General features: G+C 34.8%; 2 protein-coding genes across 3 annotated transcripts in view; one reads left to right on the top strand and one right to left on the bottom strand.

The window, feature by feature from the left end:
- Positions 1-2: 2 nt before the first annotated feature.
- Positions 3-26,049, bottom strand: TDRD12 (tudor domain containing 12). Of its 2 annotated transcripts, XM_090149310.1 has the most exons (29): positions 25,943-26,049; positions 23,576-23,628; positions 22,618-22,773; positions 22,177-22,313; positions 21,114-21,233; positions 19,814-19,869; positions 18,331-18,416; positions 17,039-17,237; positions 16,439-16,515; positions 15,385-15,489; positions 14,818-15,003; positions 14,117-14,270; positions 13,058-13,185; positions 11,427-11,618; positions 10,187-10,315; positions 9,625-9,742; positions 8,773-8,909; positions 8,487-8,689; positions 8,243-8,342; positions 7,652-7,839; positions 7,114-7,318; positions 6,528-6,620; positions 4,688-4,854; positions 3,663-3,784; positions 2,659-2,713; positions 1,884-1,997; positions 1,642-1,795; positions 1,483-1,549; positions 4-1,173 (listed from the first exon to the last, which is right to left on the bottom strand). In XM_090149310.1, exons 1-29 carry the CDS (start codon positions 26,010-26,012, stop codon positions 1,088-1,090), a joined length of 3,657 nt encoding a protein of 1,218 aa, XP_090005436.1. In that variant the 5' UTR covers positions 26,013-26,049; the 3' UTR covers positions 4-1,087. The 2 variants fall into 2 exon arrangements, with proteins under 2 accessions (XP_090005435.1, XP_090005436.1); XM_090149309.1 differs by having other exon boundaries at positions 3-1,173; positions 1,483-1,795.
- ANKRD27 (ankyrin repeat domain 27) overlaps positions 24,304-26,588 on the top strand; it is a 58,318-nt gene continuing 56,033 nt past the window's right edge. Inside the window, exon 1 of the mRNA XM_031615360.2 lies at positions 24,304-24,412. The gene's annotated coding sequence lies outside the window, so the exon portion shown is untranslated. The remainder of the gene's footprint in view (positions 24,413-26,588) is intronic.

Raw genomic sequence — 26,588 nt, 5'->3', positions numbered from 1 at the left:
GTACACTATTTTAAATAAACAACACAAGAATGCTAAACAAATATACAATATGCAAATACTACAAAAATTCCGTTAGCATATTAAAAAAAGTCTCAAAGATATTATCAATGCCATGCTGAAGTTTCTCAAATTTCCAAATAGCAACTAAATTCTTCCTCGTTAAAAATGTAACAAAAGTTAAGATTCTCAAAATAAATCTGTAAAATTTCTATTCTAAACCATCATATATTTCCACTGAAGAAACAAACATGTTTTGAAGACCTACGGATGAAAAGAAATGTACTAGTTTCATATATTATGAATAACTATTACATTACTACATCACTGTGAGATTATTATTTTTTAATGTGTACAAATGTAACAGTGAAAAACTATTTACTGAAAGATTACATATAAAAGAAAAGTGCAAAGCCTTTGGGACAGGCAGACAAGATTCTACAGATGAGACGAGTTTCAGGAGTGACAGGATGTGAAATAAGAAAAACAACTCAGGAAACTGGAAACGTGAAATTGAAAATAAACACTGAATATTTTATCATGGCACTAATTCCACTGGTGTACAGTAGATAGCTACTGTAGCTACCAAACAGAATTGTGTTTTATAACAAGTCAAAGTATTTGCAGTCAAAGGAAGATTGCCATCTGAATTTATTTATGTAGAACTGACAAACAGGCAGTTACAAAGCTGATGCTGTAAGCACACGGAGGTTTATGGTAGAAACAATCAACTGGCCATCAGAACTTATTAAACTGCAAAAAATTATCTGCTGCTACCACAGCAAACTCAGAAAGGTAAATTAGAAGCTCTTTAAATTAAACACACATACGTATTTGCACAAAATCATTACAGCCAAAAGTTCTGAAGTGAAGACACTGGAATACATATATATGAAGTTATCATGTAGAGTATTTCTCCAGATGCTTAGGACCCAAGCAAGGTCTTAGCTTACCATCTTCCTCCTAAAATTAAAGCCAGTTCTGCAATCTGTACATTTAGTTCCATCAATTTCAGGAGTAATTCTCATGCAACAGATACTACTTTACAGTATTAACCTTAACAGAAACAAAAAATAGACACATCTCCCAATTACTCATCACTTTCTGCACCACTGTCTTCTGAAAAGTCAACCAGTTCTTCTGTCACTGCAGCAGTGCAATGCAACTTTTTAGTACCTAGAAGTAATTAACAAAGCATAATACTCATAAGCAAGACAAACCAAGAGCTTCAAAACAAATATAAGCAGCCCTTTTGGCTACAGACTAGACCAAAACACTACAAGGCACTGGACTAAAATGCTTTCTTTCTATGCTGACAGAAAAAAAACATCGTCTGTGGTTTGCTAGTAGAGATTCTCTTATGTGTTTAGAGTTGGACAAGAGTTACGCATATGAAATAATTTAGTATTTTAAATAAAATGCAAGTAACAAATCTCGATGTGAATTATTTCATGCATGATAAGCACTTATTTGTTTGTTCCTTACCAACTGGAAAAGGGCTTTTGTCTTCATAATCTTCCAAGTATTCAAAGTCAAAAGACACATGAGGATTCTGTTAACAAAAAAACAGTCTGAAATATCTGAACTTAAAACAGATAGTATGTTGGGAACATTCAGTGATTCTAAAGTTAATTTCCACTTCACCTTGTTCTTTAGTAACTTGCACCATGCTCCTTTTTTCTCTTTTCTGAGGACAATAATAGCCTCTTTATCCTTAATCACACATGCAGACTTTTCTGTAAGTATACACTGATACAGCTCCATATCAGCTGAGTAAAGTTTGCCTTCTGAGCAGGCACTGTATCATGAAAAAAAGAAATTAAAAAATTAAATGCAAGCTAATAGCTGAACTTTGTGTTTATTAAACTTAAATTTCTTAAACCTACCTGAAAATTACCTTTTCCTTAGAGAATTCACATTTATAGTCATCTATCCTCACTATTTGAACCTTCACTGTAACAGTCTCTTCATTTTCAAACCATTTTATTTTTGGATAGAAACTGTAATAAAGTTTAATTGGAGTTAGTGCAAAAATAGAAAATTAAGCTGCCTTAACTACAGCCAAGATTCTCACACCAGGATGCCAACAAACAGCACCTGTATGCATACTCAAACCCTAACAGACTGACTGAATAACAATGACAGAAAAGCACGTCTGCTACAAAAGCACTGCCGTCTCAGTCCTTGGAGCAGAACATCTGTTATAATAGTCCAAGTCAGGAGACATGCCATTAGCTGCATTCCAAAGGAATAAACCATAGTGCCCCATGTAAGGAGAGTACGATACTCTATTCTTGAAATTGCAAATTAACATACACTGTTCTATCTACAATGGAATAGGAATAAGGGATTCATTGAAAAAATTAAAATGGGCCATAATTTCCTGTTGAAGACATTTACATTATTCTATTTATGTGTTTTTTTTCAAAGAATATTAGTACAAAGAGAAAGACAAAACCAATTCATCTCATTAAATACCAACATGCAGAGACAAGAGTAGGAGCTACAGCTTAAAGCTCAGACAGGATAGTATTTGGTGTAAACATAATCCAACCAATTTCAACTTGCGGTACCACCTATTTACTGCTAAAATAATCTCAGTAAGGATAACTGTCCTGTTTGGCAGTTCACAATAAAAGGAAGCATGATGAATTTTTGTACCATTTCTGCTGATGCAGTGAAGAGTCTTCTGCTTCCTTAGTTTGAACAACACCATCTAAAAATAAGAAATGCAGGAAGATATTCTATATTTACCTATACAAACCAGGTACTTCCAGAATATCCCAGTAACACTGGAAAATTAATTTGCTAGCAATCAGGTTACAATTGTAAGCATAACTCTGGCATTTATGTCAGGTGATTCCAACTTAGAAAGATTTCAATCAATTTAATAATTCAAATGAAATTTCAACTACAAAATATTACAGGTGATATTAAAAAAATAAATCACATTTTTCAGGTAACAAAGGTCTTCTCAGTCTTCCAAACATAAGTTTAACAGATCCCTGAAACAACTAGTAGTAATATTACTACCAATCACAGCTCAAAACATGGCATTACTGTCACTTACCAGGTGGTATATAAAAAAAATAACCTACAATAAACATTCCAGGACCTTGGGATTTTTTTCCCCCTCCACCACTCAACCCTCATCTCTCCAAACTGAGATTTCAACTAAAGTCATATCATTTTCTGTTCTCTTCTATGGCTAACATCAAGGCATATGCTTTCTCTTGACTGAATACCAAGTCCCTGAACACTAGATTAAAAGGAAAAGCTGTCTTCTACCATCCTAAATCTATATAATAAAAGTTAGACTTCTCAGTGAACAACGCTCTAATTCACTTCTTCCAATGCTATGGCCTTTGACAGCAAAACATTCATCCTCTTCTCGGTAGTTAAAATTTCCTGCTCCCACATTGAAGAGCTAAACAATTCTTAGTATTTTAAGGACAATGAATTCCCAAAGTAGTAGAAAAGCTATATTAACATGGCTTATTCACACAGCATCTTCAGACTGCTAACCAGGACTTACTCTAAAGATCAGCTATGCTATACTGTCCTGCGTACACAGAGAAGTCTGCACTGTTAACTGAAAAGTCCATCTAGGCACTTAACTTGAGAACAAGTCTGAGAAGTTTTCGGAAAATTATGAGAATGCTTACCATGCAGATGATTCCCCATAGTCACTCTAGAAGAATTACAGTTTTCTGAAGAATTTTCCTTTAAGGACACATCCTGCAGTTCAGACACATTTTCAGGACTAGCTGCATCCTCCTTTATGCTTCTGAATACAGGAGGACATACTTTTAAAATTAAATGTTTTAAAATGTTAACTATTCAAAGGACTCCTAAATGAGAGTTGGAAACTCTATTTAAGTTTTTAATTTTAACATATATGGAAAATAGTGCAGAACTTTTAAAATGCAATTCTACACAAAAACCAACCAAATTACTGTCTTAATTTTAGCTGGGATTTAATTGTTTTCTTCAGCATCTGATACGATGCTGTTTTGGTTCTAGGACAAAAACAATAACGCACCAATGTTTAAAACACCAATTGTACAGAGCCAAGCCCACCGGCAGCAAAGGGCCCAAGGAGCTGAAAGGGAACAGAATTTTGACAGCTGACTTAAAGCAGCCATAAGGATATTCCATACCATACAACATCATGCAGAAGGAGTAATGAAGGGGGTCAAGAGGTGGAAGGAAAGTTTATCTCTCACTCTTCTGCTGCTTGGGGAGCTAGCATGGCATCTGTCAGAGGCTGGCGAGCAACTGCTTGTGCATCACTAATCATTTATAAAACCACACACACACTCTATAATTAACCTTTTCTTGATCTTAGTAAATAGCTTCATTTCCATCCATGAGTTCTATTTTTTTTCTTTTTTTAAAATTCTTCCCCATCCCACTGGGAAGGAGGGAAAAAAACAAGTAAATGACTGTAGTGCTTAGCTACCTGCCAGGAATTTTTTTTTTTAAAACAGCATCGTGCAGAGTTGTTGCTATAAAAAGCATTACATAACCCCACTCATTAAAGAGCAGTACCCTAATTAGTTAGATGAGAGCAGATATCACAAACAATATCATCTGTTTAAATAAAAAATCATACTCTCCAATGAATAATGTAAATATCCAGTTATCTTCCTCATAAAACATTAGTTGAAAATAATTTGGAAACACTCACAAAGGCTCCAAATTCTTTGTGTGACTTAACTTCACATGCTCACACAACTTCTGAAGTTGCAATATATGTTCTGGATTATCAGTTCCCAGACCCGTAGACAAAATCTCAGATCGCACGCTGTATTCATTGACATACATCTTCAAATCTGAAAGCCTGGTAACCCGGACCTTGAATTACAAAATGTACTACATAAAAACCACAGCTCAGATTGCATCTCTCCAACTCTACACTATTGTTTAGCTAAAAACTTTAGACATTTGCCCATTTGTTTCTGATTTTTCAAATGGTGAATAACTTACTAACATTTTCAAAATATCAGCATTTTTTTAATTGTAGTAATTTCTCAAAAAAAACCCAATAGCTAGTCCATCTAAAAGAATCAGCTTAGTAAGTAGGTAGAAAAACTTTAGAAATTATTCCAAAAATTACAACCAAAATATACACCATACAGTTGTAACTACTTCTCTAGGTCCCTCGGTTTATGGAGGGAAAAAACAAAAGCTAAAAATCAAAAGGAAAAGTTGAGATACCATACTAGAAAGGAAGTACGGAAGAAAATCATTTGCAAATAATTTTCTCTTTCCATTCAATTTTTCTGTTCATTGAATGGACAGGATAACAAAGCACAGCACATTTTAATGTACAGAAACAGCCTAGTGTACTCCTGAGCAGAACCAAAACAGAAAAAAATGCATCACGATCCTGACATACGAGGATACCTCATCAACGTCTCCTGACCTTAAAAAGATTCTGCAACCTCTGAGCTATGTTTGATAGCAATTCTTCATAGAACTCCCAGCTCTTAAAATTATTTTTGACAGACAACACGTCTTTTATGCCTTTCCTAATAGCATGAACAAACATCTGATTTTTCTAATTTTCTTAGCTTGCTATTACGTTCCAGTCAGCACTTTCAGCACAGATACTTGCTCCAGTCCAGTACAGCAATTCTTACGGGCCAGGGAATTGATAGAAAAATATGAACATGGCACTGACCTCAACATGCTACTTTCAAGAAAATTAAAAAGTCAATTTTGACAGAAAAAGTAATTTCATCGCATCTGATTACCACAGTGACACAGCACAACAAAAACAAAAACTTTAACATCTTATACATGCAGTCTTTATAGCTGATTGATTGCTATGGAGATGATTCTGGATGCTGACAAAAAAATCCCATTTATGAAAAATGCATACATCATTGCCCATTAGTTTTCCACAAGACCAAGAAATCATCCAGATTTTAGTAGAAGTGTAAAAAATAAAAAACTACAGAAACAAGAGCTCTCATTCTTCCTATCCTGATGAAAAAAGCTAATGGAAAAAAAACACTTAAAGGCTTCTTTTAAACTGCAGAAAAAAAAACAAAACTGGCTACGGGTTTGAAAGAAAAGAAAAAAGTAATTCAAAAAGATCAACAAATCTGAAAGTGATCAGCAACTTTAATGACTGAATAAAAAAAATTGTAATACAACTAGTTACACAACAATCAATCACTCTCAGTGTGAACAAGTGGCACATTCCCTCCTGTCCCACTCCCAGCTGGTGCAAGAACCAGAAGACCGTAAAGACTTAAAAATATAATCAGAATAAACTAAGACTAGTATTAAAGGTCTTAGATACTTGGAAACAATCTCAGAGCATATCCACCTGGACAAGATATCCAGATGGCTTCTTAGTATATCCAGCAACAGAGTATACAAGCTTCCAGTCTATTTTTGTTCTCAGTCACACCCGAATAACACTAATTAAAATCAAAATAGGAACCAAGAGAAGAACAGATATGAATGAATATTCTTAGTGTAAAGGAGTATGGTTAGAAACATGCATCTATACATACCATTGGGTCAATCCAAACTGTATTTCCTAAAGTAAATATTACCTTCGCTTCATGTGGTTTCCTTTCAATTTTCTGATGAATATAACGAGTCACCTACGGAAAACAAAACCATCTTTGAAACATATAGCAACACAAATTGCCAGTAATTTCAATTGTAATGAAAATCTTCTGAGCTTAACAATAAAGTATTGACTAAATAAAAGCATGATTTTGAGTAGAGCAACGAAATACTAAAACCACACCACGGATTATGTGTTCATATCATTCTGTAAGTGGAAAGATATGCAAAACAGGTCAATTTAAAGGCTGCCCCTCTCCCCACAGATTTGATAGCAGCAATAACTTGTTCTGGAAGAAGTCATTTAAATCATATATAATAAAATTCCACAATTTCACTATTTTTCTTAGCCTACAAAATAGCAAAGTTAGCTTCTCAGAATCAAGCCCACCATCAGTTATTCATTTGTAACACTAATAAGCAATGAAATTGGTAACTAAGTTCACAGTTCATAACTGTTTTCTTACAGAAAATAAACACACAAATTAAAGAACTTCAGGAAAAATACTATGAAAGAAACCTTATTACCCTTGGGTTCCACTCAGTGTCATTATCAATAGGTTTAACTCTACAAACTACAAATTCCACAGCCTGAGGTGGCAGATGCTGAAATCTTGCAGGTAAGTGAAGAAGCTGAGAGGACTGAACTTGACTAGTTCTGCCTTCATCTACATATTTAATTTTGATGTTAAAATTTTCTTCTTCTTTTGAAGAAGTCTCTACCACCTGGACCCTTCATAGTGGAAGAAGAAAACACAATTAATATTCATACAATCCATTAAGAAGTATTCATCTACTTTTCACAAGAAGTAGAAAACTCATAGTCAAACATCTAACTGTTTGGTTATGGGGATACGTATTTGGATTTTCCACTGGGCAAATCACACTTTTTAAAAAAATTTCTTTGTTTTAAAGACTGATTTGTATTGCAGTCATTTCTTGCTGTTTTTAGAACACAGTGTGGAGGCAGGGTTTGGTTTGTTTTTTTTTTTTTTAAATCAAACATTGAACATTTTTAATATATTAAAAAAGCACACATGAACAAATAAAAACCAAACACCTTTACCTGTGAAAGACTGTTTCCTCACAGAATCCATACAAAGCTAGCTTCTCTACCTTTTGAGCAGCAACTCTATTACTAGACTCCTTAAAATACTCATTGATTTCTTCAGCAAGAACCGTATATTGGTCCTTTTGTTTATCTACTATACGACCAAAGTAATTTGTTGCATTTACAATGTGGAGAGGCAGTACCTGAAAGCAGAACATAAATTGGGAGGGTAGGGAAAGAAGAGTGATTATTTCTGAAAAATGAGATGTGATATAGATATATAGAAATAAACATAACATAAACCTTCTTCACAGTGAAAGCTAGGATAAAGACCTCATCATTATCAACACAGAAGTAAATCAGAGGCCAACTCTGCAAAACAATTTCAGTTCAAACTAGTGATAAAGAAAAAATCTGGCACATTTGATGCTGCAACCCCTTCAACAGACAGACCAAAAAAGCTAAACAAGAACAAATATTCCAGAAATACAATATACATACTACAATAGTATTAATATAATTTGAAAAAAAATAAGTACTGTGCTGAAACAGCTACTTAAGACCTGCCTTCCTAGTACCCAGGACAAAATAATTAAAACAACTTACTGTCACATATCCAGATGTTTGTATAGTTTTAGATGCCATATTCTGGAGCATGTCTATTTGTAAATTAATTTGATGACGATCTGGACACGCTGTTCTATTCCTACATAAAAAAACCCATGAGTAAAATCTGATGTGATGTACCCAACAGGATAATTCACGAAGGAAGTAGATTAAGTCATTATTCAGGGCATACACTTGTGCAACAAGGAATAAGCAGCTTTAAGATAATATATTATGTCCTTACTTGCAAGTCCCAAACATTTTAAGACAGGTGCACAATGGCCTTGCAAACTTCTTTTCTTCAGCTTCTAGCACCCCAGACAATCCTGGTGGAATGTCAGCTTCAGCACGCTCCAAATAGCGCAGGATACCAACAGTATGGCACTCACTGTTTTCTGTTAGCATTATGACTGACCTTGCCTGTTGATGGTCCTGATCAGATGAATCCTAAAAATACATACTTCTTCAGCTTTTATTTATCCACTAGTAAATCACACATTAATATCAATTTGCTGAAGATTCACTCAAACCTTTATCGTATTATGGAAGTTGTCAGACATGCTGTATAGACGCTGACCGAAGATTGTTGGAGAAGAAGGAAAACTGAAATGTATCACACAAGATGCATCTGTAATCTCCAAGAACTGCATGCAGTCATCTGTTAGAACTGAACACATGGTTTACAAATAAGGCAACCGATATATCTGTGATGTAATGCTTCACATGCCTCATTTTCAATGGCTGCTTCCTCCTCCTCATCCACTGACTTAAAGGTCTTTTCCCTATATAGATTAATACGATACTACTTTTTTTCAGTAAACATTTCTGAAGTATATAGAACACAGTATTACATCACCTCTAGTTCAGTTTGGTATCTTGTAAGAATATAAATAAAGAAATACCATAGGCCACAGACAGATATCTTACTAGAGTAAAATTGAAAACATTTCCAGTAACAGAAATGCTAACATCTTTGTATAAACCTATGAATCAGATACAATTAAGTCAATCTTCTTGTTCTGACGTATAAAAGGGAGAAAATTATGTTTAAGACCAGGTAAGAGTCTTTGCAATTGCAAGCAACTCAAGAAGCAAAAGCTCCACCAGAGCATAAGGGAAATAATTATGTTATGACTTCAGAAGTTCCAAATTTCAAACTGAAAATATCCTCCGCACTAGCAGCACATCATGAAACCAGGGAAGTTCTCATAAGAAAAAAAAAAATTAGAATATATAGCACTAACAAATAAAGAGACAACTGAAAGTAATTTGGACAGAATTGACCTTGCAAAGTGAAGAGAACCTAATATAATTATTTAATGTAGGACATTAAGTCACCATGAAGAAATAAACAGACAACTGGAAAACAATAGAATACGCACCTAACACAACACGACTGCCACTGCTGAAGCTTTTTGTCCAATGCTCTAAGAAATCCTTGAAATTAAACTCTATTTCCTTATGTATTTTGAAGGCTAATATTGAGTTGCTCTTCAGTGCCTGATGACAAAATAAAAACCATGTGTTCTTCCAATACAGTAATAACTGCTCTAAGAAACTTAGTAATCTTAGTATCAAGCATACCCTTGCTAATATAAAGAACTGAAGGCAAGGGGGAAAAATAGTGAAGTTCTTAGGTTGTTTATATGAAAAATACTAAAGATGAAGGTTAATCATCTCCTGCACAAAGCAAAAACTATTAATGTTGGCCACTACATGGAACTTAATACTTGCATTCTTTTGTATGTCATTTGAGATGTGCAAAGTTGGAATATACGATTACTAAAAACTCCCTCTAAAAGCATAAACATCATCTGTAGCACTGACAAATATATCTTTCTTTTTTTTTTTTTTTCCTTTGAAGTGGTGTTATCTTTGAAGAGTGAAAGTTAACCCTCAGACATTAAAATAACATATACATAAATTTAGGTACTTTGTTGTTACCTTATGTACTATTTCTACTTCATCTACAGAATTAGTGAAAACCAGCACCTTCTGAAGATTATTAGGGGTAAAATCCATTATTTTGAGCAACACAGCAGTTCTCTCACTGCTCACACAACGCTGCACAACCTAGAAATTGATATAAAATAGATAGCTGCTAATTAATATAATCTATGCACATCTCACTACATAATCTTCCTTTTAATGAGTATGGTGCATTTGTACATAAATCATGATAGAAAAGGTAAATGTTCGCTCTTCAGTTTACAGAAAATACAATTCTCAGAGATAAACTTACAGACAGCTTCTAGAAGAATATATTCACATCAAAATTAAAATCCTATATTTAAACATTTGATAATAATGTTCCATTAAAATTACAGCTATGATTTCTCAATCATGCAGTGTTAAATGATTTTTTTTTCAGTTAAGCTTCGACATTTTCAAGTACCACTAAAAAAATTAATTTTTTAAATAATGCTTAAGAAGTGCACTGCACTTCCTGGAATAGTTCTATTACATAAAGCATGAAAATGCTCACATTTTCATTTCTGCTCAACCATTTATTAGACTTCTCACTGGAAGGGATGTCTCTTCTCCTTTTGGACTTCAATACCTCATGTTGCAAGTAAAATTTCCAATTCTAAATCATTTTTAGATACAGCAAAATTCAGGCTGCACTTAAGATCTTTTGTATTATTCTTCTTAAGGGCTCCACTGGATTTCCCAGCAATTAACAAACATCTAAGAGCTCTTAATATCTTCTTGACTTAAGATTTAGAAAAGTAAGTTCTTCACTGTTGGTCTGCCATGCAGTGAAATTGTTTTTTAGTAGTTGTATTTTAGGAAGACTTGCCTTGTAGTTCTGCCACTCACAATGAACAGGTGCAAGAACTTTCTAATTTTTTTTTTTTGCCACAAAATATAATTTGCAAATGCTTACATAAAATTCAGACTCATTTGCACTACAGTGGATAGTTGAGGGAACATCTTCACCTCAGCCCTAGGAAAAAAAGTTAAATCACATTCAGCTAATGCAGAGATAATTTTGTATGTCTTCTAAGAATCACCTCAGTTCATATGTGGGAGGTACACCTGACCAACTTGAACTGCAATTCCAGCACTATCCAGTCAAAAAACAAAAAACCCTTGATCATTATGAACAATTGACTGAGCTTGGTCATTATAAGCAATAGAATTGCTTAGTTAACAAATAATGACATCAGCTCCAAGTTTTTACCTGTTGCACATTTCCATAAATGGAAGCTTCTTCCAAAGCTGTTATCACAATGTAAGGATCATTCATGAACTCCTTTATTAAACGTCCTATATGCTTATTCCACTGAGTTCCAACAGCAATAATTTGATGTGGTGAGTATTTCCATTCCTCATTAACAAGGTTTTTCTTGTAGTAACCTAGTATAACAAAAACCTATAAAACAAGAAAGTTTTGCAGTCTTATCTCATTCCAATGACTTTGTAAAAGCAGCAGATTTTTACTCTGCTCTTCCTGTCACAAACTAAATTAAATCCACCAAAAAACTCCACACCACCCCCAAGACTCAAGTTTCTACAAAACAAAAGTTCGTGGTTTCTGTGCTTTCACTCTATTATTTTAATACCCTCTGAAGCCAGAAGTGAGAACGTGAAGCAATTGTGCTCACATGCATACAAACCAACCTACACCCTCTCTCAAATTGATGGTATTTATTGATAATTGCTAAGAACCAAACAAGCTAAACAGGACCTTGATAAAAAACGACACCTTAAGATAAAAAGGTTATTTGAAGGCTGGTAAAAATGCATATGCAACCTAATTAGCTGGGAACTTAATGCTATTCCACTTCTAAGATCATTAGTGTTGGGACCAGCTTCTCCTTGCCAACAGTGACAACAAAGCCGAAGAAAAAACTTTTCTATTACTTCTGAGAGTATGTAGTCATTCACTTCTGCCTTTCATTCTACAAGAACTAAGGAGCTTACCAACAGAGAATGTTCTTGAACGATAGTTGTTCATAACATCTGATAAAAATGTTATAACAACTGATAAGACGGAAAAGTTCCTTAGAGGCAGAGGATGCACATCTTAAAAGGAGATTAAGAACTCCTACACAGAAGGTACTGCTAACAAACTAATAATCCAAATGTTTGGGAGACCATTCACAGCAAATGAAGAAAGCATGATGGTGCAGTGGCATTAAACAAGACAACTTTCCAAATAATAATGATAAAAACCCAACCAGACAAAAAAATATGAAAATTTTTGAAATATGAAAATAAGGGAAGTTACATTAATAGATGTAATGCTAAATGCAATGTAAAGCACAGCAATGATAGCAGGGTAGCAAAGTCCTAAGCCGCAGCAAGCGAGGATAAGCCCAAATGCAGCAGCCACAAACACAAAAACAAAGGAAGAAGTCTGTTACCCTTAGAAGGCCTCAGGTATGCAGGGATTTCCAGAGAGATACCTTCACCTCCACTCCAACCCTTAAATGAGGGCTGGGAAGGGGTGCATCCCAGCTCCACCTTTTCTGGACACTCAGGTGCACTGCATGCACTGAGCTCCCCTGGGCTGGCCCTGCCTTCCCACCAGGTGCTCAATCTCTACTTCAAGCCATGAATTAGCATTTCTGCTACAACAGACTGTAAGACTATAAGAGTATTTTTCCAGTGTTTCAATCGACCCAAAACATGTACACAACTCTTTTTTGTTGTTGTTGTTGTTTTTTTTTTAAATTCCTTTGTCTTTTCTCAACCCTACTACAGGGTTTGAAGAAAGCTAGTTATCTGTATTGTATCCACTGTCTTCAAGACTGCTAGGGGCATTAGAACTGAAAGGCATTTTACCATCAGAACGCACGACCCATTTACCTGTTCAGCAGCTTCAGAGAATAGTACCTCAATTTCATCCAAAATAAGATGGCAGAGTCCCGAAAACAAGAAAAGGTGATGTTCATACAATCTTAGGAGGCTATACGGTGTAGTCACAATTATTTCACCTACAAGTTAGAGAAAAAAAGCTATTAGTAATTTGTAACCTCAAAGAATACAAGTAAAAACACTGTAGGGCACAAGACCAGTAAATGATTTCTTCAGGTACTCTCCTCTAACCTGTATGATTCTATATATATATATATCTATATATATATATATTCAAGGAGAATAAGATAATGAAAAATTTCTGTAGCGGAGCAGTTAAGATGTCCACTTTTATATGTCAAATCTGAAGTGATATAAAGAAAATGTATTTATTTCTGCTCCTTAACACTAAGTACCAGGACGTTACAGAATTTTAGAAAACATGAGAAGCGCGAACGTAACCAGTTAATGAAGTAGGATACGACTTCATTTTCCAATAAGGTAACAGCCCCCAGGAAAAGAAAACTTTAGAAGCAGATAAGGAGAATTTAAATGCTGCTTGCAAAAGCAGCCTCCACATTAGAAAAAAAGTTAAAAAAGGAATCAAACACACACTGTAGCTTAAACACTCACACAACCCTGATATGTGTAAACATACAAACAGGTATTATAAGACATCTTAATTAATCTATCAGGCACTTAACCTTGAACAAAGGGTATAAAAACAGATGCTCAGGTATCAACAAAATGCTATTACAAATTTAGTTTCAAATCAAGGAAGTCCGTGATCAATCCTGATATGGCATAACCTTCATGAAATCCTAACCTAGTGAAAAAATTATGGAGTTCATTTAAAAAAAAAAAAGACATGGAGGCAGTAAAATAGCCTTAATACAATTTACTGTTAAGTAGTACTGCTGAGCTTCACACGTATCACTATGGAGTTAGTGCATTAAATAAACAGTATACTATTATAAATGAGTAACTTAATTACTTCTTTCACAATTTCCTGACATTAAGACAGCCCACGTTGTTTTCAAGCATCATTAAGAAAATAAAAAATATTCTTACATCCTTGGATTTTCACTGTTTCAGCTTCTTCTTTTTTCTTCCCAAGTATAATCAACGTTGGACGAATCAGTCTAGAGCATCTGCTGTATTTTTTCAGTAACTCAAAAACAAGCTGTGCCTTCCTCCAACCAGGACATAAAATAAGCACCAGCGGCTACATATGTATACACACAATTTACATTGTATTACTTACAATTCTTAACTTTTATCTAAAACTTGTATCATCTAATAAACACAGATGTTACAGATCCAAGAAACCATATACCAGGTTACCCTGAGACAAGGATGCATGCAGTAACTAGCATAAAAAGTCTAAAAATTTAATAGCAGTATCATCTGATCTTAGCTTGCACTACATCACCTACACAGAAGACCTTCACAACTTCAGTAGTTCTATTCTTTTGAGATCTAATACAGAACAATTTTCAGTATTTCAAACAGCTAACACAAATTCAGTGAAAACAGACTAACCCTATAAAAATAAAGAATCAAAGTGATGTAACAATGATCACTTGTTAAGTATTACTTGCTATGTCTGACTGTTGTATTCACAAAGTCCAACTGTGTAAGCAGAAAAAACTGGCAAACTTCATGAAGATCACATTAGATACATACATTCTGGATATCCACTTTTTTTTTTTTGCATTATTATACTACATCTGCACTCCAGAAAATCTGATAGTACGTTAATACATACATACTCCATTTCTTTTTGGCAAGGCTTTGTAGCAGCTTTCCACTTGCAAGAAAGCAAGAACTGGTGGAATATATAAGAAAGGGTCATTTCCTTGATAGGAGATGGCAACTACATCACATCCTCGAGCTATTGCTGGCCAAGAGTAAGATTCTGTGAAGTCAGGGCCTAAAAACTTATCCTGAGCAAGTTCCTAAAGAATGAAACATTAAGAGTTCCATGTGAAAACGGTACACTAACTTACAAAACTAGACAAAACATGCGAGTGCTTTTAAGAGCTTTCTGATCCATTTCACAATAAATATCCTTAACACAGATTACAAAAAAAAAGAATTAAATTACTATATTAAAATGACATGACTAATGGTTAATATGCCAGGAGAAACCTATATGATGCTTACAGGTGTCTGTCAACATCTCTTTAAAGCTTCATTTATTTCATCACATGAAAAACATCTTAAGGCATTCCTCAATCAAAATAAAACATTATTATAGTAGCATAATTAGTTTATAAAGTGAGAACACTATACACTTGTTAGGAGAAATTCAGCATAAAATCAGATATCGGTGTTACCTTTTTCAGATTATCATGAAGTGGCGCTTTTTCCAAAATTGAAGTTGGTTCAATTTTGTTGCTAAGAAAGACAAAGCTTCGTTCTTCTCTAAGATTTTGAAATTTCTGAAATCATGTGAGTAGAAGACAGTATTGAAGGCAATACATAACAAAACATCAAGAAGCTGTAAAAGATGCTTCAGCTGACCGTTCACAGAGGCAGAGCAGGATAATCATCTACTGCTAACAATATGATTTCCATTTTTTTCCTCTCCCCCAAAATTTCTTAATTAGGTATTTCACTTTAAGTTCTGTAGTGATTGTCACCCTCCAATACTCATCAAAACTTAAAAGAAAATCAGTTTCTGTTAAACTCATTTTTCCATCCAAGAAGAACTAATTATATTGCATAAAAAAAAGTCTCTTTAAATCATCTAGCATAACATGACAAAAACCATCATGTTCACTCTTTAAAAAGCAGAGAGAGGATCCATTCACCAGTCATTATTTGCCTAGAATTTACAGATTCATACTCCCTTTCTCTCACTGATATTGTAACTACCTTCAACTGTGCCAGTAACCAACTCAGCATTCATGGGCTGATCTCTTTAAAATAGTTCCGAAAACAACAGCAAGCAAAAAACAACCAAGAAAGTAGATTAGACATTAGAAATATTAAAGAACAAGTAAGAATAACTCCAAGGAATGTATACCATAATGACTACTTTGTTTTCAGGACAGCACTAAAGCTCACCTTCTTTCATTTTCAGAAAACCAAAAGTCCTACTGTAGACAGCTACCACCTTCATAAAACCACAGCAAAGGAGAGTAAAAAGAAGGCACAATCTTTTCAAGGACTACAGATTTTTTGGTTTTTTTTTTTAGTTTTTTTTTTTTTTAAATACTCCTCCATGTAAAGAAAGAACATTCTCCTTCAACTATAAAAAGAATTAGCATGGTCTCACAGACTTAAGTTATGCAGAAGAACTGGACAGATGACTACAGTATTCCTTATCTGTCTGATGCACATTTAATCAAATTCACCTTTGACAACTTGTTACAAAACAATACTTACAGGTTCATTATTTTCATTGAGATGCATGTTTGACCTTTTGTATGTCTTTTCAAGAGAGGAACCAGAAACAGAATAACCTAGGAAGAAGAAATTTTCAAGTTACCTAAACACGTGAAAAACCATTATTATTATTTACAGCCAAGGTTAACATTGGTTTTGTTTAGTTTCTTGTATCATTTGCTAATAGTAAAAAAAAACAAAAAACAAAAAACCTCCATCAGGATGGAAAGTTGCATATTTTTTAAGGGACTTGAATCACTACAAATGGCACAACTTGTAAATCCTGCAGTTTTACAACTACTTCTGTTTAAAATAAACCCATTCAAACGCAAAAACAGTAATGCATCAAACAAGTAATTTCAATAACACATAATGCTATTAAGCACATTAACAAACACCAATACAACTCACTGTTTTTGTCTTATGCACCACAAAAAAAAGAACAGCTCAAAGTATTCCTGCATCTGATTTGATGACCATGAACTCACTACGCTGTTTGATTCAATTACTGGATTCAAACTGAGACAGCAAGCTCAGGTTCAGTATGTCCAATTAGAGATATACAACATATTGTATGTTTCTGACATACATTGTCCCCACCTGCTTCAAGATTCATTGGTACCTTCTCTTGCAACCGCACTGGCCTGAAAGCAAGTGCTGGATTAACAATTTCTACTGGAGGAGAATCAACATTTAATGATGTCTGGTTATCTTGCTCTTTTGTTGGACTTTGAATATTCTCTTTAGCTTCCTCAAAATGAGCAAACTTCTTTAAGACAAGATCATCATTAATGCATACCTAAAAAAAAAAGATGATCCTTGACCAGTATCAATATCACATACTTAGAGTATATTTCGAACTTTAAACAGTAGTAACACTTAAACAGTATTAGTGCTTTTTGAATAATGTTAAATCCAGAATAGGAAAGGAAGCCATATCTTCCAGTACCTTCTCAAAACAGATTTTAAATAGCTGTAAATTTCATGCTTCTCCAGAAAATTTTGTACTCCAATAACCTTTTCTGTCAGCCCTAAAAATTCAAAACTATTAAGAAAACCAGGTTATTATTTTGACACAGAAGGAATCAAAGTGTGGCAGACAAAAGGTATTACTATACCAAAACTCCAGAACTCCACCGGCTCATAGATCAGCGACTGTATTAACAATTATGATTCTGCGTGAAGGTCTCAGACTTCACACATACCTGAAAAGTTATTGTCTATGGCAAAGACCACAGCTCCAGGGCTAAAAGTGTTGGCAGAACACTCCAAACAGATGCAAATGAATCGTTTTGTAACTACAGTATGGCTGCATAAGCCTGACAGTGGCCACAGTAAAGTATTAGCAGAAGTTACACATTTTGGCAACTGGAGCTAGTTTTCCCCAAGGTTTGAGGATGAAGTCTTGAGTAAAAGCAAGCATGAACTGGTATTCAAAGGTTTTTCAATTACTCAATTGCAAAATACTATTTAAAAATACCAAAAAAGCAAACAAGTGCACTAAATAATTCACTTTGCTGTCCATTTCAATTACTATTTGCATATTTTTATTTTTAAAGTTACATCTCACTTAAAATGAAAGGGCTCTGGTTTTAAGACTATTAGCATTCACATATATATATTTTTTAAAGTCTTTCCTAATACAGAGACCATTATATTTTCTTCTTTTTTAAAAAATAAAAGATTGGAATAATAATTAAGAGAGTAACTTAATCTATTACTTCAATTTTTAACGACTGAAATATCTTTAATGAGTAACACAGCACTTACTGTATCTGACAAATGACAAAACTCATTACTAATGCTTCCCAGCCTTAAAAATTGCAAAATTATGATTTTTTTTTTTTACTGTGAAGTGTACCAACAGGTTTGTAGATATAGATGTATCCTACCTTTTCATCTTCTATTGTCACATAAAGAATAACATGAAATGTATTATCTTCCACAGAACATAACTTCGCTTTGATTTGGGTAGTTGCTAAAAAGTAGCAATAAACAAGAAGTTCTATTAACCTCTTATTATTAGTATTTTTCAAGCCCACAGAAATAAAAAGAACAATTAGATGAATGCGATCTATTATTTTCAAGAGAAACTAGTACAAATGTTTTGATTTTTAAAAGGAACAGGAATCTAGTAAGGCAAAAAAAACCTTAACATTAGAAAAGCATTGTTCTCAGTCTCTGAAGGAAGACAGAGTTGGAACAGACCAGTGACTGGTCCACAAATACCAGTCATAGGCACCACACCAGAAGTATTTATATTCTACCCTCAGATGAACAATGCAGAGTACAAATGCATACTTTCCTACCTTGACAATTTTTCTGAAAGAAGGTATATTTGCACGTTTGCAAAGTTTGGTTAGGATATTAATTAAAAAAAAAAACAACAACCCTAGCAGATAAATTATGTCTATCATAAAATTCTTAAGTATTTCCCCTGCACACACTACTGATGTACCAGCAATAATAATAATAATTAAAAAGAGCTCATAATATTGCTTACCACAGTCTGGGAATGTTTGTGAAATCGAGTTAATATTGCTGCTGCTCCTTACTACCCTCTGCATAGCAATATTTCACACTTAGATGTGCAAACACACAACCTAAACAATGACAAGTGCCATGTTCCCACTATGGTGTGGAATTATTAGCCTTAACAGTCCTTATTGTTATTATGAGCTCATCCACTTCTTCCCAAATCTCAATTTGTATCGAGTATGCTGTACTTCCAAGTAAGCAGGTAGGAAGACTTTCAGTAGAAGCACATAAGATCAGACAAACTCAGCAAAGAACTGGTTTGAAAGATCAAAAGCTCTCTCATACCAGAATAGAATGCTTGATATGAAGAAGTCTGGATGAGCTACTAAAACACCACACACGATTAAGGACACGAACAGAGCAGAGAGCAAACCATTCTAGCTTACTTAGAAACTACTCTAAGCACAGTCCATTTGATAACGTAACTATAGTCAAGATAATCTCTTCTGAGCTGGTGTTTCACATTCCTGTCACACAACCAACAAAGACAGCTTTAAAGTTGATTCAAGGAATTAAGCTAAATACAAAGAAAGGCACCACTATTCAAAACCGCTGTTATATGAGTGCTACCTTATTCAACCTGCCCCCCAAAAAAAACCCACAGAAAGACACAACTTAGACACTTGCCACAATTTACACAGAATGGAAGTCATACTCAAGACACATGACTACGTGTAATTTTGGCTAAGTCAATTCATACGGACAAAAAGAACCACGCAACTCATTTCTATTAAAAATTCAGTGAAAATTAAAAATGAATACATATTCAAGTACTATGTTTCTCTGACAACTTATTTTTCCCCAAAACAGAATTGCCAATTTTTACAAGAGTTTTACCTTCCAGAAGTCTTTGAAAATACTGCGTAGCAGCATTATCCCATCTTTTGGCTGGTCTAGGAAAACAAACACAACCAGTTATCCCACATTCACACCATCACAAATTCAAATGGTAATCTGAATAGTGAGGCACGTATAACAAAAAACTATCAAGTCCTGCTAAGTCTCAAAAACTGCATCTAACTGAAGCGTAAGCTGAAACTTAATATTTGAAATAACTCGGGTTTTGATGTATCAATTCATTCCTAAAACAAACTACTTGAAAATTAATGGATATTGCTTTGCCAATATATAATGAATACATCCAACATAGAACTAGTTAGAAATAAAATAGTGTAATGAGAAACAAAGCAAGAATCCACTTACGGAACACATTAATTACTTGAAATTATGTTGAACAATTTTACAGTGAGCACTTTATAAACTCTGAAATTCTAAAAATTTAAAGGATTGCAACAAAAACTTAAAATTGTCATTGTCACCTTCTGCAGCTGCAAATATAAAATATACAGATTCAACCAAAAAACAATATGCTCAGGTTCTCTCTACTCATCTACTAACCTCTTGATAATTCACAAAAATAGTCCACTCAAGATGCTATTTCTATCCAAACTAAGCTACTATTTTTTCCCCAACAGAGTATGCAAGTAAAACATTTTTTCTTTCAGTGTTTTAAAAACCACCTGTTGGACTACATCTAGTTTTGAACATCCTTTAATAACAGAAAACAGTTTTCTTGCTATAAAGTCATACTCCAACCCCATGATATAATTACATCTGACATATCTTTAACAATGACATTCTATAATTTATAATAAGAACATTCAAGTGTTTCCCTTTACCAGCAGACTCTAAAGAAAACTTTTTCTCCAATCCTCCAGAGTTGATACAAAGATGACAAATACAACAGGAGACCAAAGCATTTCAAGGAGAGGAAAAACCAAATCTATTTAAAAACATTATTAGAATTTCAGTTCAGGCAGAATGGGTAATAACCACAAACAAGACAGTCAGTAGAAAGATGAGAACCTCAAGAAAAAACACAGAAAGATGAACTGGCAGAGAAGCTCATGTACTAGCAACCAAGTAACATAGCTTGAGGATGGTAAGCAAAGGGCAAGAACTGCCAAATGCTCATCAAAATATCAAAAGGTTCAAACAGATGAGAAAACAAACCCCAAATGATTAGGGAAGGAATTTTATTTATGAATTGCTCTTGTAAAAAAAAAGTTTTATCCTTGAATGAAATTTTACATCTGAGAAATGCATGACAAGAATACAATTACAGAAACCTACTTACACTATTTTTGCTGTATCTTCACAGAGGTTGACATGCAATGTCACAGGCTTTGTGCAATACAATCCACATTTTTTTGCTCTAAATGGAATTTGCATAAATCCTTCCACTGCAACTCGAACACTTAAAAACAAAAAACAAATAATCTCATTTTACAGATTACATTCTTCTGAAGAAGAAGTCACTGGTGTTTCAAATATATCCTTTCATTATCCTATACGTGACAACAGTTCTTCAGTTCAGTTCTAGATGTTTGACTCCCACCATGAAACTCCACACTTCCTATTCAGCAGAGAAAGTTCAATTTAAAGTCTTTTCACGATACTTATTTGCATTTGTACTCCTTACCCTTAAAAAAAAAAAAGATATTATTTATATATTGGTCAAGACTCCAGTGAAAGCAACACAATATCCCTTATACATGGCTTGGTGGGAGACCAAATAACAAGTAACCAGTACATAACCAGAGTAATCAGTAAGACATCATCTATAGCAATCTTTTAAGACCCATATGTTATCACTCTTCTTCCAATCTGTAGTATACTGAAGCAGTATATTATGCATTTAATTCTATGAGAACACATATTAAACTTATGGCATAGTCAAGTTGCTTTCTGATACAGAAACATTCAATTGAAAAACTCTTTAACTTAAGATTATAAATATTTATAATCTCTTCAAACAAATAAGTTTTCTTTAAAAACACCTGGTAAATGCTTTTGTTGGATATTTTGTTAAATAAATCTTAAATATAGCTGAGAAATGGAAGAGATTTTTTAAGATATGTTTTAAGATTTTAGAAACAGCGGGTTACATGGTGAATTTTTTTTTTTTTTTTTTTTAAATCAATCCCTTAATAACAGAGGAAAGTACATTTCAGCAACGCTAACTGGTAGTCGTATATTTCAATCATAACTGCCATATTTGAATCTCCAATGATAAAGGCTAGTAGTTTCTTGTGGACTCATTTCAATTAAGCCAGAGCCCTGTTAGTATTTAGTTAGAAAAACAGTCACAGTATTTTACATGCATATAATTTTTTTTTTTTTAAAAAAAAGACACTTACTCCTTTGATTTAACAAAAGCATATTTTGCATAATCCACTAGAAAACATTCTATTTGATAATGGTCTGCACAGTACATGATAGACTTAACAACTGCTCTACACCAGCACTTCAGCTCCTCGCTGAAAACCACACAAAGCTGAAAAAGAAACAAGACAATGGGTTCTCATCATCAGAACAAATTACACTGTTAGTTTACTTAGTGGCAAAAATGTGGTACTTTCTATATAGCCCTAGATTTACTTTGTAAATTGCAAGCATTATGGCTTATGTAGTTATAAAGCTACACATAAAAAAAACCCATACTGATATTTTTTAAATTACTGCTATGAAATAAACTATAAAACAAACAAAAAGTTAACATATCTTGTGTACTTCACCCCTAAACCAATACAAATATCACATTATTTCTTTTCATGTGTAGAACACATAAATGATTTTACCTGGTCTTTTTCTAATGTTATTGGCTTTACTTCATCTTCACAAGCTTTGTCATAGAACTCATTCATTTCTGCGTTCAGCTTTTTATACTCTATTTCATCAACTACATGAGGCCCGCATCCTTTCATAGTAACCCAAAAGCAACCTGGATCTTCAATCTGGTGTAAAAGGCAGACAAAAATAACAAATAATATTATCTCCACCTGAAGTGATAGGATACTTCTACGAACACCTGGGCAGTAAATGTAAAAATAAGATGCAGTCTTTGACGAGGTACCTTAAAGTTATGAGAACTAACACTGAACAAACAATATTAGTAACAAAACATCTTCCAGGATCAAAGCTTTAGTTCAGTAAATGATTTCTCAATTTGCACTCTTCAGTACCACAATACCATATCCATTCTGAAAAGTTGCAGTATTATTTAAAAAACTTGTTAACTGAATATACTGCGTTAGCTACAAACACATGAGCTTTTTACTTGAACATTACCTCTGAAGCATGCCAAAAAAACACCAATACATTATCTTCAGGTTCAGAGGGTCTACAAGACAGTTCATTTAAAATAGAGCCACAGCCTCTCAACTTTTTAAAACTCAACTTTTTAAAACTTTTTATTTCCATACCAGTTTTTCAGATAATAAGGGGATTCAAGATTTGAGGAAAATATATTTCTGCATGATGTCCTACAGGATTCAGCAGAACAGTAGATGCTATATTTAAAATTATGCAGGATACCTTTCATTTTAAGTTTTAGCTGCATCCCTACTAACTTCTTTTCAGAGGAAATCAAGACAAAAATCAAAGTGAGAAAGCTTATATAATCCACATACATCCCTACCACACATGTAAGAAATGACTACTGAACTGAAATAAAGGGAACATCTTATTTGCAAACGTGACTTCCAGTTTCATTGAAATAAACACTGACCACCTTAACTTTTAAAAATAGCAGCATACCCGCAATACAAAGACCTCCATAATGCCCAGCCGTCGAGTTTTCTTCAACACTACTGTAAGAAACCAACAAACATTTAAAGCTTTGTTTTGAAGCACAACTAAGAAGTACACAACAAATACACGTTTTTGCTACTTTTGTACAAAGCACTGCTTGAGTCAACTAATTTACATGTATAAAAGACTTCAAATTACGTTGAATCCTAATTGAGATTTGCCATCAACTTATTCACATACTGAAAACTGATGTGGTTGTGTAATAGAGAACACTTGTTATCCTCAACCTACCTGCAGGCCGTTATTTTATTCCCAAAGGCCCAAAGTCAGTATTTTGGTTATTGGTTAAAGGATTGCTACAACCTCACTACCTGACCAACCGGAGACCAACACCAGAGAGAAACTCAAACGTTACTACAAAGAAATAAACACAGACGTGAACCAGCCTGAATCAGTTTTAAACACCACATATTTCTATTGGTATTTCACACCACACTCACGCGGAACAGAATTACAGCACGCACCACCGCATTATTCCAATCCTCACTTTATACCTTAACGTTACACCCTCCCTCAGAGAAGTAAAAACCTTGCCCGCACAACGCTGGAGCAGCCGCACAGCCCGCACCGCCCGCGCAACACCACAGAAAGTTCCACAGCGTTCCAGAAGCCCCGCCGCCTCCCGCGCTCACCCAAAAAGGGCGGGACGCGCCCTCAGGCCGCGCATGCGTAGCTCCGCCTCTCTGGGGTACGGGGAGGAGGAGGTGGGAAGGCGTCGTCGGGGCTGGAAGCAGTTTTGCTTTCGGCTCTTTAAACGCATTGTTGTGGAAATAAACGCAACAGGTGAGTATCTCGCCTTTTTCCTGATCGTGCGCTTGGGCTCGGAGCGATAATGCTTGTGTGTGCCGCTGCCCGTGCCTCAAGTTGAGATTGGAAGGGCTGTAGAAGGAGAGCTGAGAGCGGCTGGAGGGGGCAGGCAGGGCTCGTCCTGCGGGGTCTGCCCGTGCTCCGTGTGGGGCTGTAATAGTCGGGGTCTTTAACGGCCAGGACCTTTGCGGTATGCCTTTCCCCTCAGAGTCTCTCAGTCTGAAGCACAGCATGTGTTGAAAGACTCGTGGAGGCAGAAGGAGATTGCACCTGCTGTTTCTCTCCTGGAATTCAGCTATGCTGAAGAGCATCTCCAACAGAAAATGACTGTTCCAACAGAAAATGACACTAAATGATGACCACCTCATTAAATGCGGAGGTCGGTGCCCTGCATGTGGCAGGGGGGTTGGAGATTCATGATCCTTGAGGTCCCTTCCAATCCTGGCCATTCTGTGATCACAATCTGTGAGAAAACACCTACATCTCTTTTGATTATTATTATTCATTACTGTATATTCACCTTTCCATCTAGGCTTTTTTTTTTTTTTTTGTGCCATCTGATATGTCTTTGTGCAAGGCTGCCTGGTCAACGTGCCTGCCCAAGGGCAGCAGGTGAAGCACGCAGCTGGAATCCGGTCTGTTCTTACAGTGCCTCAGTGTTTCAAATCTGCTCTAACCGCCATTGTTTTTAACTTAATGCTACAAGATACTTACTGTCTGCGTATTGTAAAACATTGATGTTTCTATTTGACACTTATCTTCATTTTTAAAGCAAAATAGTATCTTTTCTGTTATTTTTATTGTTGCTTGGCCTTCAAGCTCCCCCTACTGGACCCTTTCACTTTTACCAGTGTAAAAAAACAAGATCCAGGAGACAATCTGGAGAGGCAGACTACGAATTTAAGCAGGTTGAAGTCACTACTTTTTGTCGTGCAGCAACACTTAAATAACCTATAGGAACATACTGCTTCATAAAAATTTCTGAAAAAAGTCTAACTTCGTAGCTGAATCATTTATTTCCTAAAAATACTTTCTCCTAGGAGACATTTTCTACCACAAAAATAAACTGGTACAACTACCAGAAGGCACAGAACAATAAGTAACGATCAAAAAGCCAGCCCATGAAATGTGAAAGACCACATTGCAAAAATGAAAGCAGGTGCAGATCACACATCTTCTTTATTATCAATTATCACAGAGATATGGTATTTTTAAGCCTTTATCTACAGAGCAGTTTTCCATTGCTGCTAGGCATGCTGCAAGTGTTTTTCTGTCTCTGTCAATCCGACAGAGAATAACATTCATTTAGTTACATTTCTGTCTATCTGGTCAAAATAAGGAGCACACAACAAAATTTGGAAAGAAAAAAAATAAAGAGCTCAATCAATAGCGTATCTTCTCAGTGTAGTTCATCAAACAGCCCTGAATGGAATAACTTTGAAGCCAAGATACTTGTGTCAGACATAAGAAAAATACTGATAGGCATGCTTTTTTCCTCTTACCTACCTAGTATTACAGTGTCTGGTGTTAATCTCCAAGAGCTGAAAATCATGTCAGAGGGTAACACAGGATACATTCTTTGCTTCTTTCACGCTCCATTTTTCTAATTTTCCTGTGATCTTCATGTTCTAAAGAGTTAGCCAGAATATGATGAAGAAGAATGCTTCACAGTAGCAAGGGACTTCTAAACCTAGAACCATCTGAGCATGTTCGATAAGAGAAAAAAAACAGGAACAATTTTCCAGTCCAAATGAATGCTACAAACAAATTCAATATAATGAAAATGCTGCAGAAAATTTTATTTTAATTGAAATACAGAACAAAAGTTGAAACAAAGCTTCCAGAACAGCTTTACTGTCTAATCGCAAGTCATCCTTCTTCTTCCAGATGAAGAAGGTATCTCATCACAGCTCCGTATACTCCACTTACTGCTCCCTGCCCACAAATAAATGATCAAAGAGTAGCTGACCTTCCTCTGAAGTCTTTAAATCTCAAAGACATGTTAAGAAGCACTGTGAGGGAAATTGAAATGTGGAAGTAGTTGTTTCCAAGGCAGTACATTCTTTCCTGAAGTTTTTGAAATCTTTCTGGAGCTGAAAATTCATTTTTTCTTTTAAAATTACTATTAACTTGAAGGTAAAGGTTAGAGTGA

The sequence above is a fragment of the Phasianus colchicus genome, chromosome 13 (assembly GCF_987193195.1).
Source record: "Phasianus colchicus chromosome 13, bPhaCol1.hap1.1, whole genome shotgun sequence".
Lineage (NCBI taxonomy): Eukaryota > Metazoa > Chordata > Aves > Galliformes > Phasianidae > Phasianus > Phasianus colchicus.
Note: the sequence above shows the minus strand (reverse complement) of the source record. Positions and strands in the feature narration are given on the sequence as shown.

Excerpts from the sequence above, each read along its gene's own strand:
- TDRD12 (XM_090149309.1), bottom strand. The coding sequence starts at position 26,012 with ATGTATCCTGTGTTACCCTCTGACATGATTTTCAGCTCTTGGAGATTA. Across the intron at positions 21,234-22,176 it reads GCTTTTGTTAAATCAAAGGA|TGTTCGAGTTGCAGTGGAAG; the intron begins GTAAGTGTCTTT and ends TTTGTTTTTAAG. Across the intron at positions 8,343-8,486 it reads AAAATGTTTGGGACTTGCAA|GAATAGAACAGCGTGTCCAG; the intron begins GTAAGGACATAA and ends TTTTTTATGTAG.